Below are 16,172 nucleotides of genomic sequence, written 5' to 3' on the forward strand. Positions count from 1 at the left end.
ATTGCAAACTAGAGTAACATTAGGGCTAGGTTAGCCCTGTAATTTGTCATTTAACCATATCTGGGTGGCTGAGATTTCTGCAGCTGAGCATGTTTGTATCTATTTACTTAAACTGCTACTAGTAGGAACTAGTATGAAGAATTACAAGTTGCATTTACCTAAGTTCTTATACACTTCCCTTCCTATAATAACTCTGAACTATCCAGAAACAGATTGGCTCACGAAACAGAGATGGTTGTTTTTATCGTTACTCCCTTGCTAGTAAGTAATCTCAACCAAGTCAAGAATGCTGAGGACTACTTCTCTTGGTCACTGGAAAGCTTTACATAAATGAATTAATCTCTTCATCACTGATTTGCCTCACTGGGAAACTTACCTCCTTTACATAGTGGTTTTGAGAGCTATGTGTTACTGTCTCAAGTAGTGAGTGTTGTGATGTCAACCTGCGTAAGTCTTGCAGTTTGTCAACTTCCTTAAGCCAAACCATTTGCAGAGTGCTGTAGTGCATTTCCCACACCATGCTTTCCTGAGAATAAGCAAACCTGGTATGAAATGTGTTAGCGGGAGTTGTTCAAATCATTGCTGAAATAATAGATCCTTCTAAAACACAAATAAGATTCCTTTTGGAGCTTGTTGTTGCAAAACTATGATGTTTTTGCACAGTGTAGTCATGTTGTGAACTACAGCCTTTTAGAATATTTAAGAGGGAGACAGTAACCCTTCCTGCTTCCACTGAAATATTTCTTTTCCCAAATGTTTTTTTTTTTTACATAAGGCATCATAGCTGAACATACTTTTCATACTAAAAAAAATCGATTTATTAATTTATATATAAAAGATAAGATATACAGAAGATAGTCCACAATAGTTAGTGTCTGTGATGTGCAGAGGTACCAAAAGCTGACTTACCTTATCTCCACTGTACAAGGCCATCCTAAAACCATCTTTACCAGCTGTGAAGTCCCCTCAGAATTTCACAGTATAGAACCATCATAATAGTTCCCATCTTTGCTGTACCATATTAGAAAAAAAAGCCGGTCATGGCTGTGGTATTTTTGGATGATGCCAGTCAAGGGCTGATGACTGAGGACCCTCTGATTTGCCCTGCGAACTCACTAGCACATAGAGGGCACATGGTAAAATAAATGAAAAGTGCACATTTTAGTCCTGGTGAGACACTCAAATTTTTCCAGCAGTTAAACAAAAATAACAATAGCATTTCAAAACCTTGCTAACATATTCTTAGTCATCACAACATCACCAGGTGTCTAGCACCTGGATGGTCAGCCCGCATACCTCTTTATATTCCACTCCTCCCTATGACACTGCATTAATAAGCATGAGCATGTGTATACACAAGGCTGGATGTCCTGCTAGATGCTTCCAGCTGTGCACACACAAACTTGTTCATGCAATTTGTGAGCACAAAACCCTCTAAAACATCTAGCACTTGCATGCACCTTTCTATAATGTGTGCTATGTCCACAATCTGATACTAGTATTTAATCTAATTTTGGCCAGACTAAGTCCATTTCCAGGTGAATTTAGCAAATATATCATGTTTTCTGGTTATCACAACAACCTCTGATAGAAAGTAACTACATTGGCCTTTGTAGTCCCAGTAACGAGATGATTCTCTAGCTTGTGCATGATCTGGTAAGAAATTTTGAGTCTTCTGCCAGCCTGGTATTTTGTGCTTTCTCTGATCTGTAACATGTTCAGTGTGAATGCTTGTGTGTTCAGTATTTGTTAAATGTTAATATTCTAGTGGTCTTAAATTTGTGTTCTGTATGTATCCCACCAAAGGGGGCAGTATATTTCCCTAGTGAAATGCATTTCTTGGAAAAATCTTTGCCTTTGTTAGTAAACTCCAGCTTTGTTAACTAATATAGACATTTCAGTAAAATTAGCTTTTTTTTTTTATCCCTGCTTTTCATACAAAGGAAAATAATCACTTTAAGTGTATGAACTGTCAGAGTGTATCTGCCAGGGAAACTACTAAGACATGAAGTGGAGAAGCAACAGAACTTCTCTCAATGCAAAGTAATTAAAAACTAAATCACTAAGTAGTCATAGTGTTAAAATATGAGCTTTTCAGATTAGAAAAGTGTTACACATCACTGAATATCTTCTAAAGGATGTGTGGCAATTCCCCTTGTCACTTATTTCAGATTCTTGTCAAAAACTGTAATGAAAATCTTGTATTTTCTATGCTTTTAAATCACACATAACCTCTAAGGAGAGAAAGGATGGTCTAAGGTTAGAACACAGTAGATCTTTGGGGGTGTTTCAGAGTTTGTTTTTTCTTTACTTTGCCTTAGAATTCCTGTGTAGTCTCATGTAAGTTATCCAATGTGCTGTGACACAGCTTCCCCTTGTCTCTAAAGTATGATTAAAACAGCTGACCTACAGCACCATAGTACTCTGAAGCATCAGATAAAGAATAAGCACTAAGCACTACTCATGCAGTTGAAAGATATGAAAACACAAATAGAGACAGACCTAATTACTTATTCTAAATGTGCGATTTCCTTTGAAATTGTCAGAAGATCTGTTTCTGACCTTACTGCACAACAGAACCCAGAATTTGAGGATTATCATTGAAAATAATTCCTTAACATTGTGATGTAGATAGCTGAAAGACCTGGAACATCAGCTATTAATTCACATTCAGCTCTTGATCCTGATGATCATCAATCATATCCCACAGTGGACTGTAACTATTTTTCCTAAATGCTAAAGCTCAAGGACACAAAAAGCCTTATCTTTTTAAATTTGAAAAAGAATGCATGCCAAATAAACAAGCTGCTGATCAATATCAACAGAGTACCTTTTTGATTAAATATCTATGCATGGATCCCCATCCCTGTAAATGTTAAACTATATTTCTGCCCCGCGTTCTCTTTTTTCCTATGTTTAGAAAACCTGTATCAGAGGTACAGGAGCTGTTCTCCCTGTGCATCAGAATGCGTTGCTCTGTGCTTGAATTATGTATGTCTTAATGGCTTTTAGAAACAGAAGTACTGAAATTCAGTAGATTCCCTTCCCTCATACTATATCAGTAGAAGCAGCATGGATAGTCTTCAAGCCATCTTTTTAGTGCTGGTTGTTCTACTTTTACACTGCATTAATGGGAATATGGAAACATCTTCCACACAAATCACAAAAAAATTACCAACAGTGGTGAAATGTACAAAAAAGATAAAAACATCTGCAGTATTATCAACATAAGCACTAACTTCTCATGCATCCTTCTCTTGGTATGCCTTGTGAATACCATTTGCCTGCTAATGGTAGTTCTATTCTTGTGACTGCCAGCACAATTTGCACCATCCCATAGAAAGCTGTTGTTTAATCGCACAGTTTTGATTTCTAACAATATAATTCTTCATTATTACAATCAAATATTTTCCTTTAAATGGTAATTGGATTTTTAGGCCTACTAAAGCAATCCTGTGTTGTAACAGGTGTTTCCACATTTGATTTTCCATAGTGCAGTGTATCATTGCATAAAATTCCTAATTCATTAATTGTAATGGAAAACCCAAAACCATAGTTTATAAGTAAAATGTAATATTACTTATCTCTTTGCAGTTGGATCCTGAAGCTAGTGTTGTTCTAAAAGAACTTCAGGTGAAACTTAGCAATGTATTGGATGAACTCAGCATAACATATGCTACAAGGTAAACATATGCTACAAGGTAACAAACCTATTTTACTGCAAACCTTAGAGAAATATTCGTGTTCAAAAATCTACCTCATTGATTAAGTCTGGGTGGTTGTTTGGATGTCCTGAGGTACAGCCTGCTTCTGCCCTGATGAAGTGGTGTGCATTTGTGTGTGTGTGTGTGTGTTTGTTTAGACTCTGAAACATACAGCAGTAACCCCACTGTAAAGAAAACTGAAAATGATCTGTGGGCATGAACGGGTTACAGGCTGATAACTTTTGTTCTGCTCTTTGGAAAACAAAAATTGCTGGTTTTTTCTTGCCTGATGCTGTGTTAAACTTTCCTCTCTGACCATGTTTATGTTACTTCCTGAGACTGACAGCTTTTTTGAAGTGGCCTGCTTCAACCAGGGATGACTGCCTACATTTAGCCTGCTTCAAATGGTCACTGTGAATGGCCACCTTGGGTAATTTGCTTGCCTGTGGCTCTGCAAAAATTGTCTAATGTTGAGCCTTACTCTCAAAATCTTTTATTAATCAGAGTGCACACTGCAGTCTTGAATGAGTATGGTGCTGTGCCTGTTCTACAAGAAGTTGCAAGTTATTTTTGCTTCAAATTAGAAGGGAATCTAAGAAAGAGGGATTACTGCTGTAGTGGTATTCATTAAGCGAAGTCTGTAGTTGCTTATTTAATCCATTGATGAACCATCTGGATGAACAGACTTCACTTTTTCTGTGTGCTTAGTTTGTCATATTGTCTTGCTTTATTTTTGCTCCCAGGCCCTGGTTCTCTGATCATTGACAGTGCATGAATATTATTTCTTTCCAGGGCTTCTTTCTGAATGAGCCAACTAGGTTTCCGCAAAAGAAGACCCAGGAATAGCTCAATCTAGGATATGGTCCAGATAGCTAGAACATTCCTCATGGGTCAGTTTATTGCTAGGATTTGTGAGGTTAACAATATTAGAAAGATTGCTAATGTCAAGAAAAGCCAATGCATTATTTTGGCTTTTATTGGAGGGACCGGTCCCAAGGATTTACACGAGCTGCTTCAATAGCAGCTTCGTGTTGATTTCATCTAGGGCTTTGAAGTGTGTAGGTCAGTACACACCCAAGTGTACTTAGAAAAGTTTCCAATTTTTCTGGTCTTTTCACGTGGAGATTTGCATTCTCTTTCTGTGATTAGCCATATAGCTGGAACAGCTTACCGCCTAATTATAATGTTTCTTTTCTCTCATAGTAAATTCACTTTCTTCAAGTTAATCTCTGCCATTTATCTTTTCACATTAATAGGCCTGGTATATTTATGGCCTCTGTTTTGCATTTCTAATCTAATGAATTAACCCTAAACCAATTCAATTAATCATAAATCAATTCATAAACCAAATTACCATGCGTGCAGGGCCTTATTCTGCCTCTGAACTGTTGACTGATTAACTGCTGTTGTGCATTGTTTAAATATATTGACTGAAGACTGTATCACATCAATGACACTAGAAGACTGCCAGGCAATGGCTCAATCAGATCAGTTAGGAAACAACAGTTTTCAGAAAAGCTGAACAGATACAACTTGAGGAGCAAGAATTTGTTCACACTCACCTCGAAGTGGAAAAGATTCCTTCCAGGAGGAAGAGTCTAACTATTTCTCAGTGGGGTTTTTTGTGAAAGAATATTTGTGAAAGAATATCTAAACATAGAAATGTTCTAGCTCTGTCTAGTTGCAAAGAAGTAAGCAAAGCTTCTGACGGCACTGACTCTGTGTGAAACCCAGGAAAAAGTCAAATTGAGGCAATGGGGCAAAATCAGTAGAAGTTTTGTATTTGTCCTCAAGAAGAATACCAAAGCTTAGTTCATATAAACCACGAAGAGAAAAATAATTTATAATCACCTGTTCCTGTTGTCCTTTCACACCAAAAATAAAATCTTGAGAAGTTGTTGCTAGCTGGTAGTCAATCATACCCTAAACTACAGATTCTGATACATCTATTGCTTTCAGAAAATAATTACTTGGCACCCCTACAAGGGCAAGAAAAGCATAATGACAGAACGGAAACAAGGGGGGGGAAACCAAAACAGTACATGAATTAGTTATATGAGCTATAATCCTTAGGAGGAGTTATTTTCAGTCTGTAGCACCTGCAGTATCTTGCGTTTGTGAACTTTCCATCATTGCAGAAAAGATTTAAATCTTGTTGAAGAACCTCAAGCAAAATGATAAATGTTGCTTTCTATCCCAGAATTCTTTCGTTCTCTTTTTTTTTTTTTCCACCCTGTAGTTTCCAATTTATTATTGAAGACTGTGTAAGACAAATGAGCAATGAACTGAATCAAATGAGAGGAAATGGGAATGCAGCAGCCAATAAGAACAGCGCGGCCATTGATGCCGAGATTGTGCTTCGGCCTCTCATGGATTTCCTGGACAAAACGTAAGTGTGGCAGACTGGTGTGTGTGGCAGTTTAGGAACTGGATGCTACAGTAAACATACTTAGTTTTACCCTGAAGCATCATTAATACCTAGAAACACTCCATAGTATTTTTAATATTTGTAGTATTCACATGTGGGCAGAATACTATGCTTAACCTGTTTACTTATACTAAGCAATTTCTATGTAAGCTACATATTTGCCTTTCTATTTCTTGTCATGCTTTGAGTCAGTACAAAGGAGCTGGTGTATGGTCTGTTCTCCACAAGCTGTGGTATAAAAAAGATTGTACTGAACAAAAGAACAAAAGTAAATTCCCTATACTGAAATTGTCTGGCATTTGTTCTAGGCTGGCACCTAGTATTCCCCTGCTTATTAATATGCACTTCTGTGTTGCCAAAAACTTGGTCGCCATTTAAAGATTTAGAGAGCGACTTGACTTTTTTCACTCAGTAAAAAGCTAAATTTTGACATAGTCCTGCAAACTCACTCTGGGCCCTGAAAGTAAGGGTATCTTATCTTCTCATCATCCAGCAGTGACAGGATAAGCTGTTCTGATTTAGAGAATTGATTTATAACTTTTTCTTTCTCCAGGGCATTACTCCACATTCTTATTGTTTCTAAAAATGGGACTGATGGGCTTGCTACCTTAGAAACACAAGAAGAATCACAGCTCCCTACTGTACATATGCATACCCAAAGTCTAAAAGTCATTGGCATAAAGGCTGGGGAGGGAACTGAAGGGGATTTTGGGTTTTCTTTGGGCGTTTAGTTTTTCTAGGCTTCATTTTTGAGGGCTTTGGCAATTAGATGAATTTCAATGACAGCTGGCAATGGGCAAATGCTTGTTTAATGTATTTGATAAGATTTGACTATTTATGCAACACTGTCAAGTGCAGTACCTGCATTCCTAGCCTGGAAAAAATTTTTAACTGCTCTATCTATATGTCAGCCTTTTATTTTTAGCAATTTACCTAGTCCTATGTGTTAAGTTACAAGAGGGGTATGTGCTGCTTTTAAGCAGTATGGGTTTAAATTTTAGTTATCTTTGAGTTAAGATGTTTACTCCTAGCACAAGTCTTGAAGAAAAGCCAAAAATGTTTATACATTTACATGTGCAATCCTAAGCTCATCGTTTAAAAAAATGGGTAAGCTGACTTTTGCCCGTCAGGTTCGATTCCAAATTGTCATTTCTCAAAGCTGTCTTCATAGCTTCTTAGAGGTTTAATTGAATAATGACATAATGGAAACAAAAATGGGTTTTAAATTACTGTCTGAATAGAAAATATTCCTCACCACAGGAATGTTAAATGTAATTTTAGCAAATGCTAAACCCATGCACAGAAAATAAAGATGTGAAATTTAAAAAAAAAAAAATACTGATAGGGAATATCACCTTTCTTACAAATATATATTTATAATATGAATACAAACATACCATGTTAATATGGTTTAGGTTTTAGTTATTTCTTATTTATGCTTTTATTTGTGTGCTTACTAAGAGTAGTAAGAGATGCTAGAAATATGAATTGGCATGTTTATGATGTGATATGTATAATGACTTTATAATAATCTTTTTTTACATTAACAGATTAGACATAATTCTGTAAAATTGCCCATATATGCATTCACATGATATTATTTTGAAATATTTTTTCCTGTGTCTGAAAACTGTAGCACTTTATTCATGACTCATTCATGATAATACATACAAGATGGTTTACGAATATACTTTCAAATAAAGAAAAAAATCTGTCTAATTATATAAAGCCTCCAAAAATTAATTTTACTGTTAGTAATAGATAGTATGATTGCACAGACATGCCAGTATACAGAAATAAATACTTCCAAATGGTAGTCCTGAATTTACATTAGCTATCAACACCTAGTCCTACATCACAGTAGAAATGTAAGACAAGGGAGACGTTTGTTTTTTATTTTTAAGACATAAACAAATTATATAGCAAAACTTTAATTTAGAGGCTTGAGAGTGCTCGATTCTATCATCCATCAATCTTTATAACTCATTATCATTTTGCATTTTCAATAAATATATATCACTAATATATTAAGCAGTAAATTGTATAGTGGAGATATACTTTATATTTTATATATGCATATATACTTTATAACCTGCAAATCAGGTCTTTTTTTACCAAAAATATTTACTGATAGTATTGCAACATAACTAAGCCATTGAGAAATCCTTATTGGTAGAGAAAAGCTAAACCATAGTGGCTATTAGTCTGCGAATATAGTGATACCACACCTCTGAAGTCTTAATGCTAGTTTTGGAGACTGGTTTGTGTTTTGTTTTATTCCAGTTTAACTGTCTCTGCAAAAATCTGCGAGAAGACAGTTCTGAAACGAGTTTTAAAAGAGCTATGGAAGTTAGTCTTGAACAAAATTGAAAAACAAATTGTGCTTCCACCACTGACGGACCAAACCGTAAGTGTCCCAGCAGTTGTGCACACACGTTATAAAGGATTGTAATAATGTGCTTAATCAGGTGTTTGCCAAGGGGTCTGATGCTATTCTTTTCTGTACATTGACCAGAAGGAATAATATATTGACTGTATGCAATGTGTTGCTCTCTAGCGTTTCAAAGCAGTGTAGCTAGGTTGCTCTTCTGTAGCTGGTGAGGAACACCTTGCTCCTTCCTATACTGCCTGCTCCAACTCAGAGCAGTGTTTATGAATGCAGTATAAAAGAAGCTGAATCACTGACTTTGTAGTGTGCTTTCATATAAAGGCTTTTAAGTTTGATTTCTCTTGACTTCATCATGCACAGTAACACCAAGAGAGTTCCTTGCCCTTCCCAGTTGCACCAGAAATTCAATTGCTTCCATTTTTACAGCTCCCAGAAAGCCAGGAATGCCCCATCCCATCTCCAGTCCTGCCTGCTGTGCCATTCCTCACCTTGAAGCAGCACTTAACGTTGGGAAGTTTAAGCCAATTTTAGCTCTGAAGTTTTGGGGTATTTTAATAGCAGACTTGGTAGGACGTCCTCTTTGGACAGGACTGCATTTACAGCTGGACAAGAAGAGGGAAAGCAACTGTAAGTTAATACAGAAAGCAGTGCTGCTACACACAAGACCAGTGTGGGTGATGGCCTGACATGAACACTGAGTGGTGACAGAGCTGAGGGCACCGGTAAAATCCGATTCTGTCTAAGGATGGAAGAAAAAGAGCCTGGCGTGGAGTGCCTTTTTTTAATTGTTTCTTGCTTTTTTGAGGGACTGGCATAACATAAATGTTAATTCTTCTTATTTTCAATCTTGTCTAGAATAAATTCACCGTCTTTATGACAAGCTAATCATGACACTGCCATAGTGTGCCTTTGGGCAACTTTACTGTATACATTCTATGATATCAGTTAAGCTGCTAAAAATCTATTGGTCACTATCCATACGTTAAAGACATATCATTAAATCATATTACAATGTATTAAAGATACATGAAAGAATATTGCTGGAGAGGCAAGAGGAAATCTAATCGAACTTGTATAAATGGTGTTAAGGTAGTAATGAAATAACCTGAGCTATTAAAAATTCTAGACTAGAGCTAATCACAAGATCATAGCCAAGACTCCATTCACTGGATTTGTTCCTACTTACTATAATACTCATTTATTATGCGTAATTAGAAACAGCCTCTCTTTCAATGAGTGACTGTATCAAATTTATATTTCTGAAATTTTTAATTTGCTTTTCAAACATTTTGATACAAATTTTATCTGCAAATACCTAAGTAGCATTTAAATTGGGTAACTGCATTTCCCATCAGGTGTTAGGAGCATTTATTAGCTTTATGCAGGATCTGTTGTTACACTGATTCATAGAACAGCATGGTTCAGAGTTAAGGGGGGTTTCTGTTACTTTTTTTAATTGGTTGCCAAGAATACAGAGTTGCCTGTCAAAGACTTAGTAAGCCCACTTGGACAATAGCACAATATGTTTCAGTTAGTTAGGATAGTAAAACATTTTTTTCAAATATTTCCCCCCAAGAGTTTCAATGTAGATCTTCATTTAAAAAATAATAAAAAGACTTTAGTCTTTCAAGCATAGTGGAAGTAACTTTTGACTGCCAACTGAACACAGATTTCAGTTCATCTGTCTGAATCTGCAAGGACCTCTGTTGTCCTTAGTGATGCTCTGAAATCACACCAAGCAATAAGCTGTGACACTGATGTTATAGCCCATTTCAAAAAAGCTTATTCCAGTCATTAGTTTAGCAAGTTGATACTTCATTAAGCTATGGGTGTACATCTGGAATGCAAAACTTCTGCATTTCAGGCAGAACACAGAAAGGGTTGTGAAGAAGCAGAGACAAGGACCCCTCCTCACCCCTCAGGTAGAATGAAGAGTCTTCTGGATGGACGTTAGATTAGTTAGTGGCCAAAGGTAAGAAGGCTTCTGTTTATCAGCCAGTTACTGATTAAAGGCAGAGACTGCGCCTATCATTCAAGACTCTTTAAGATCATTTTAAATAGAGACAGCCGGGATTACCACAAGTGCTTTGGGCCCATTCTTCATAAGACTGAAATGACTCCTGCTTCTCCACACACACTTAAGAAACACGAGCCTCCTACTAGAAAGTTGTCTACAGCATATTTTTTTCCAAATTTTGTTCAACATTTCTATAGTACAAGATACAATATCTTAAATATATAGTCTGTAATGACTAAGGAACATGAAAAATAGGTACAAAGATGACTGGATTAAGCTTTCAGAGTGCTTGCAGTATTGCATGTGTATGCTACGTTTCACCAGCTGTTGGGTTTTACTGGTGGTAGCCTCTATATAAAGTGTCCCAGTTGGCGGGCATGGTGAAAGGTGTATAGCTAGTTGCGTTTATTTTGCTGTTTCTATTTACTACTGAACACACAATTAAACAAAATCAATGAAAAGTAGGATATTGTAAGAGACATGTTTCCCTTTTGGAGCCTTGAATATTACTTTCTTTCTGAGGGTGAGAGGCACAGACATTAGGAAGCAGGGTTTGTTTTTTTTTTTAATTTTCATATTTATCTTATTCTCACTACTAATAAATAATGAAAATTTAAGCTAATATTACATCTATTGCAATTGGACCATCCAGAAGCAAACTTATTTCTGGAAGCCGAAACCTTTTGGAACAGAAAGTCTAATGAAAAATTGTTCTGTATTGTGCTATGTAAGTTGGACTGATTTTTTTTTTTTTTTAAATGAAATCCAGATATTCAGAACTATGTCTTGCTGAACTGCCAAGTAACTGCACTATTAGTTATATTTCTTGGAGTAATTGTGATAAAAAATGTGAGCATGGAATTATAAGTAGGATTCTGTTTGTCTAAGACAAGCATGTAGGCATTGGCCTTTGGTATCATGCTGGGGTTTGGCTATTGTAAAATATTGGTTTAAATTCATAACACTTTGGTATCTTTTCTTCAAAAAATGGCTTTGGCTTAACAGTACGGCATTATGCCGTGTGTTACTCAGCTGAAGATTTCACTGTAGACAGTTAAGCTTTTGCAGGCTCCTCAGGGCTGCTCACTTCCCATTATGATTATTTATATTAGCATAGCACCTCAGAGCTATGATTATGGACAAATATCTCATTGACACACTGTATAAAAACAATCCAAGCCTTAGCTTAAAAATATTAAATACAAAGTGAGATAGCAGACAGGAGCACACGAAACCACTATCAACAGAATATGCAATATTTGTATCAAGTATAGGATATTGGAAGGAATCATGCTGCAGGCATTCAACTGCTTGGCCTTATCAAATGAATGGAAGTATGTCTCGTGTAATTGAAATTTTTATTTAGCTTTGCAAAACAGTGGCTTTGGCTAACGTCCTAGCAGAAAATAAGATCACATTGACATAAAAAGCAAATACACTCTAGTGAGTCTGTTTCCTGAATTTTCAATGTGATTACAGGGGCCCCAGATGATATTCAGTGCAGCCAAAGATCTTGGACAACTGTCAAAACTCAAGGTAATGGAGCCAAATGAAACTGTGAATGGCTTGCTCTAATGAAGAAAATACATGAAATATTAGTGACTGTAAGGCCAAGCCTCATGCCTCATTCTTTATTTATTATAATAAGATTGAATATGGCAGTAACTATTCATAGGTAAGTAATGATTTTACAGTCTCATCAAAACCAAAATGAGATAAAAAGACTGTATGCTTATATGGTAAAGCGATCACTAGATGGGTCAAGAAGGTGTCATTCCCATATTGCACAAGTAGGCCTTATAAACATTAAACATCACCAAAAAATAAATTATGAGATCTTTGTGTTCCCTTCTGGAACCAGTTCTGAAAAAAACTCTAAGGTAGGAATACTAGTAATTATTTTCTGTGTATTATTTATGGTATGTATTGAAACACAGCATGTACCTCTACAATAAACTAATCAGCACTACGTTACTGAAGTCCATAATAGACTTGATGGAGAGCTTAGATGTTTGATACTGATGTCAGTTGTTTACCAATCAATTTTGCCATTAGTATTTCAGATTTACACAGAAATGTGGTAATTTGTGCTTCTATGAATAATTGCTCAGTTTGCTAGAGGAGTTAAAATGTTGCCTAAGTAAATCAGAGGATGCTTATTTTAGACAAAGATTTCACAGGAGTATAGTCACTTTATGACTCAACTTATGTTCTAATAGGAAACCCTTTCTTTTTTTTAAACATACGGCATTAGCAAACATTAGTTAAACTGTCAAGTTTATTAATAAAATTAATTATTTCAGTATCATCTAATATAATTATTTAAATATAAAATTTAAACTTTTCCCTGTCCCCCAGAACAGAGAAATAATACATCCTAGGAAAAGAATTAAAGCTACACAGATGCTCAGTATTAAATATTAGTTCTTTTTCCCTACAGTCTATGTTTTCAAGAAACAACATGATTGCTCTAGGTTATAATTTGTTGTAAAAGAAGTCTGAAGTTGAATTAATCCCTGTTAATCATAGGAATTTGGGGGGCATTTGGTGGTTTTGTTTGTTTTTCCAAGAACAGACAGGCCACAATACTGTCTCTCTTTCAAAATCAACTGCAGTCTTAACTTGCTTTGCAGGACCATGTGATTCGAGAGGAAGCCAGAAGTCTGACCCTGAGGCAGTGTGCAATAATGGAAGTAGCACTAGCTACTATAAAGGTACAGCTTTACGTGTTTTTCTGTTCTGTGCTGGAATGACCAAGCACATGATTGACATAAACAACAGATTCTAATATAGAATGGTCCCTTACAATCATAAAGATCCCTTTAATATGTCAAGAACCATTTGATCCTAAGCTCCCTGTATTGACTTGAAAGCAAATGTCTAATAGTCTGCTTGCAGAAAAGTCAGAAAAATTATTCTACCAGTTGCAGACAGAACGTGTTCCCTTAAAGAAATAGGTGGTTGAAGCTTATCTGATTCTTCTGTTCCTTTACATTTTAGAGTAATGGTTATTATGTTGCAGTATAGCCTCTTTTTCTCCCACAAAGGAGATACTGAGCCTGAAAAGTGTGGTTATTCCTAGCTGCACGTTCCTGTAAACATGTATGATGGTTTTTATAGCACACCAGAAAACAAGGCTTTTAATACCATGCACTGTGCACTATTTTAAATTCAATGTCCAGTTGAATTTATCAACTTTTTACGGTTTGGAATTCACCACCTAATTTACTGTCACTCCTAAATAATTGGATTTAATTTATAGATGCCATTTAATTATTCTACACGGTGGTCCCTTTTCAGTGAAAACAAAAAATCATATTCATCACATACCTGTTAAAGACACTTCTGAAGCAACTAGTTTTTATGCATCCCAACATCTTATTGATGCAGATGTTGGTAATGCATTGCCATAAATGTTTTACATTAGATTTTTAAAAGAGCAAGCCATATTAGAGACAATCCATCCAACCTTACCTGGTGCTAATCTCATGACTAGAAATACAAATTAATTCCTTGGTAATTGATTAAGTAACTCTAGGATTTGACCTCTCTGGAAGGATGAAAGGATCGGGCCATAGGCCAGGTGAAATGTTCTGAAAACTTTGGTTTCACTTCCATTCATTTTAAGGTTATTGCATTATGCTCCTAAATGTAAAAGTAAAGAGACTAACAAAGTCCTTTTTTTAATTTCTTTTTTTTTTTTAATAAAAAACTGGAGACTTTCATACAGTCTTCACAAATTGGGTTTCTGAAGTCAAAAGAAACCAGTAAGGAATATTACTTAATGTACTTACTGGTCTTTTTCACATTGGACTGGATCTTTATTTGGTGTAAATAACTTGAAAGCAATCAATTTCTAGAATAACAGCATATTTTCATGTCTGCTGCTGAAGAGACAGCACATCAGGGAAGGTAAGGAGGCAGCTAGTTAAGTATAAAATTGAAGATATGGATAAAAGGACATATTCATGATCAAGTCTTGTGCAACAAAATAGTGTCTCAAAAGACAAGAAAGAAATATCAGAGAGGGCTCCCAACTGCCATTTTTTGTATTTGCTGTAGAACTGGCATTTCTTTCAGAAATAAAAATAATATTTGGGGATTACTGATGTTGTTGAAACACAAATGCAACAAAATGCTGAAGTAGTGTGTGCTCCCAAGTTAAGCCCTGTGGACTCCTCAGTTCAGTATGTGAATCTAATTGTTTTCCTTTCAGAACATTCGTTTTAAACAAATACAAGTTGGGAAAAAAGCAAATTCTAACCTTGCATGAATTTCCAGTGCTTAAGAGTCATAGATATTGATCATTTTACTAAACAAAAGGTTAGAAATAGGGAAAATCCTCTGTTAATTCAGTGTTCTTATCTCTGTGCACTGCATTCATAAACTGAGCAAAATAATGCTCTCTGAAAAACCTATTTTCAAATTGTAAGGCAATGACATGGCATTATAACCTGCTTACTGTACTTGGTACATGATATGGCAAAATCTTTTTTTTTCCAAATTACTAAGCAAATAGCCTTCCTTGATCATGCAGAAACTGGCCTTATACTATTAGAAAGTGAACAAAGACAAACCTTGTGAGTTAACTCAAGAAAAAAAGACTGCTATTTTGATTTAGAAATGTAGTTCGTAAGTTTAATGATCAAAATATACAAATTTTGGCAATGCGAGGTAAATATGGCTTGTTTAAAAGCAAAAAAAAAAAAAGGCTGTCCAAATAAGAATAGAAGAATGGTAAAAATCGCATATGGTATCTGTTCAAAAATTAAGTAACTGATTGTTGTAAAGAAGGGAGTTGTGGGGAGGAGTATCTCTGCGCTTGCAGTCTTTTTTATTTTTCCTTTCATTACTCTAATTTTTAGTACCAAAAATTAATTCACTGAGCAACTTACAATTATAATTTAATAGATGATGGTGGTGTTAATGCTTTGAAGAGCATAAAATAAAGGAATAATCTTTCATCTTAAACATATATAGCATATCATCAGTCTTTGTATGATGTATAAAGAACCTCAGCAATTTTGGGGGCTTACTTTGCAATTTACTGTTAGGAGAATTGGCTTTCTGGCCTCAGTTATTTCAAACTGAGTTACCTCAGCTATCTCATTATCTCAGCCCAGAGATCATGTTCATTGATACTATTGTTCTAGTTTCCATTTTTGTCTTTGCAAGCACTGTAAACCCAGAGGCACTCTACAAAGTGAAACTACCACCAATATGACTTGTGTTGCATTTGTCAAGTTTTGGCTGAGACTGCAGTGGCTACAGCATTGATTTCCACATACTTGACATTATGCACTTGTGTCTGCACCTTTCATTTGTCAGTGTGACTTTCAAGCCTCTTTTGTCACCTATGAACCTTGAAACCCCTTAGACTGGAGCATAGGTAGCAGGTGAACTATTTTAAGGTTTACATCTCTCAAGAACAGGATATTAGGTGTCCAACTGAATCTGCAAAACCCTTATGTTTACTCATTATTTTTCTGTATTTGATTCCATAAAATAATTATATGTTCATAGTAGTGGTTTTGCATACAAAATTTACCATTTATGGGAAAAGCAAAAAAATGTAAAAACTCAGGAAGATTAGGGTCAGGTGTCCTTGTTTCTTTAAATGCTAGCTTTCGTGGA

At 35.7% G+C, this 16,172-nt stretch overlaps 1 protein-coding gene across 5 annotated transcripts in view; it reads left to right on the top strand.

Moving 5' to 3' along the window:
* UNC13C (unc-13 homolog C) overlaps positions 1 to 16,172 on the top strand; it is a 203,899-nt gene that overhangs the window by 167,496 nt on the left and 20,231 nt on the right. For 4 of the 5 annotated variants that reach the window (XM_052807837.1, XM_052807834.1, XM_052807836.1 and 1 more), the window contains 5 exons: positions 3,595 to 3,683; positions 5,944 to 6,093; positions 8,416 to 8,539; positions 12,018 to 12,074; positions 13,172 to 13,252. In XM_052807837.1, the coding sequence (XP_052663797.1) occupies positions 3,595 to 3,683; positions 5,944 to 6,093; positions 8,416 to 8,539; positions 12,018 to 12,074; positions 13,172 to 13,252 (501 nt within the window). Of the gene's footprint in view, positions 1 to 3,594; positions 3,684 to 5,943; positions 6,094 to 8,415; positions 8,540 to 12,017; positions 12,075 to 13,171; positions 13,253 to 16,172 lie in introns of those variants that run through there. The other variant, XR_008238255.1, reaches the window with a different exon arrangement.

The sequence above is a fragment of the Harpia harpyja genome, chromosome 14 (genome assembly GCF_026419915.1).
Source record: "Harpia harpyja isolate bHarHar1 chromosome 14, bHarHar1 primary haplotype, whole genome shotgun sequence".
Taxonomy (NCBI): domain Eukaryota; kingdom Metazoa; phylum Chordata; class Aves; order Accipitriformes; family Accipitridae; genus Harpia; species Harpia harpyja.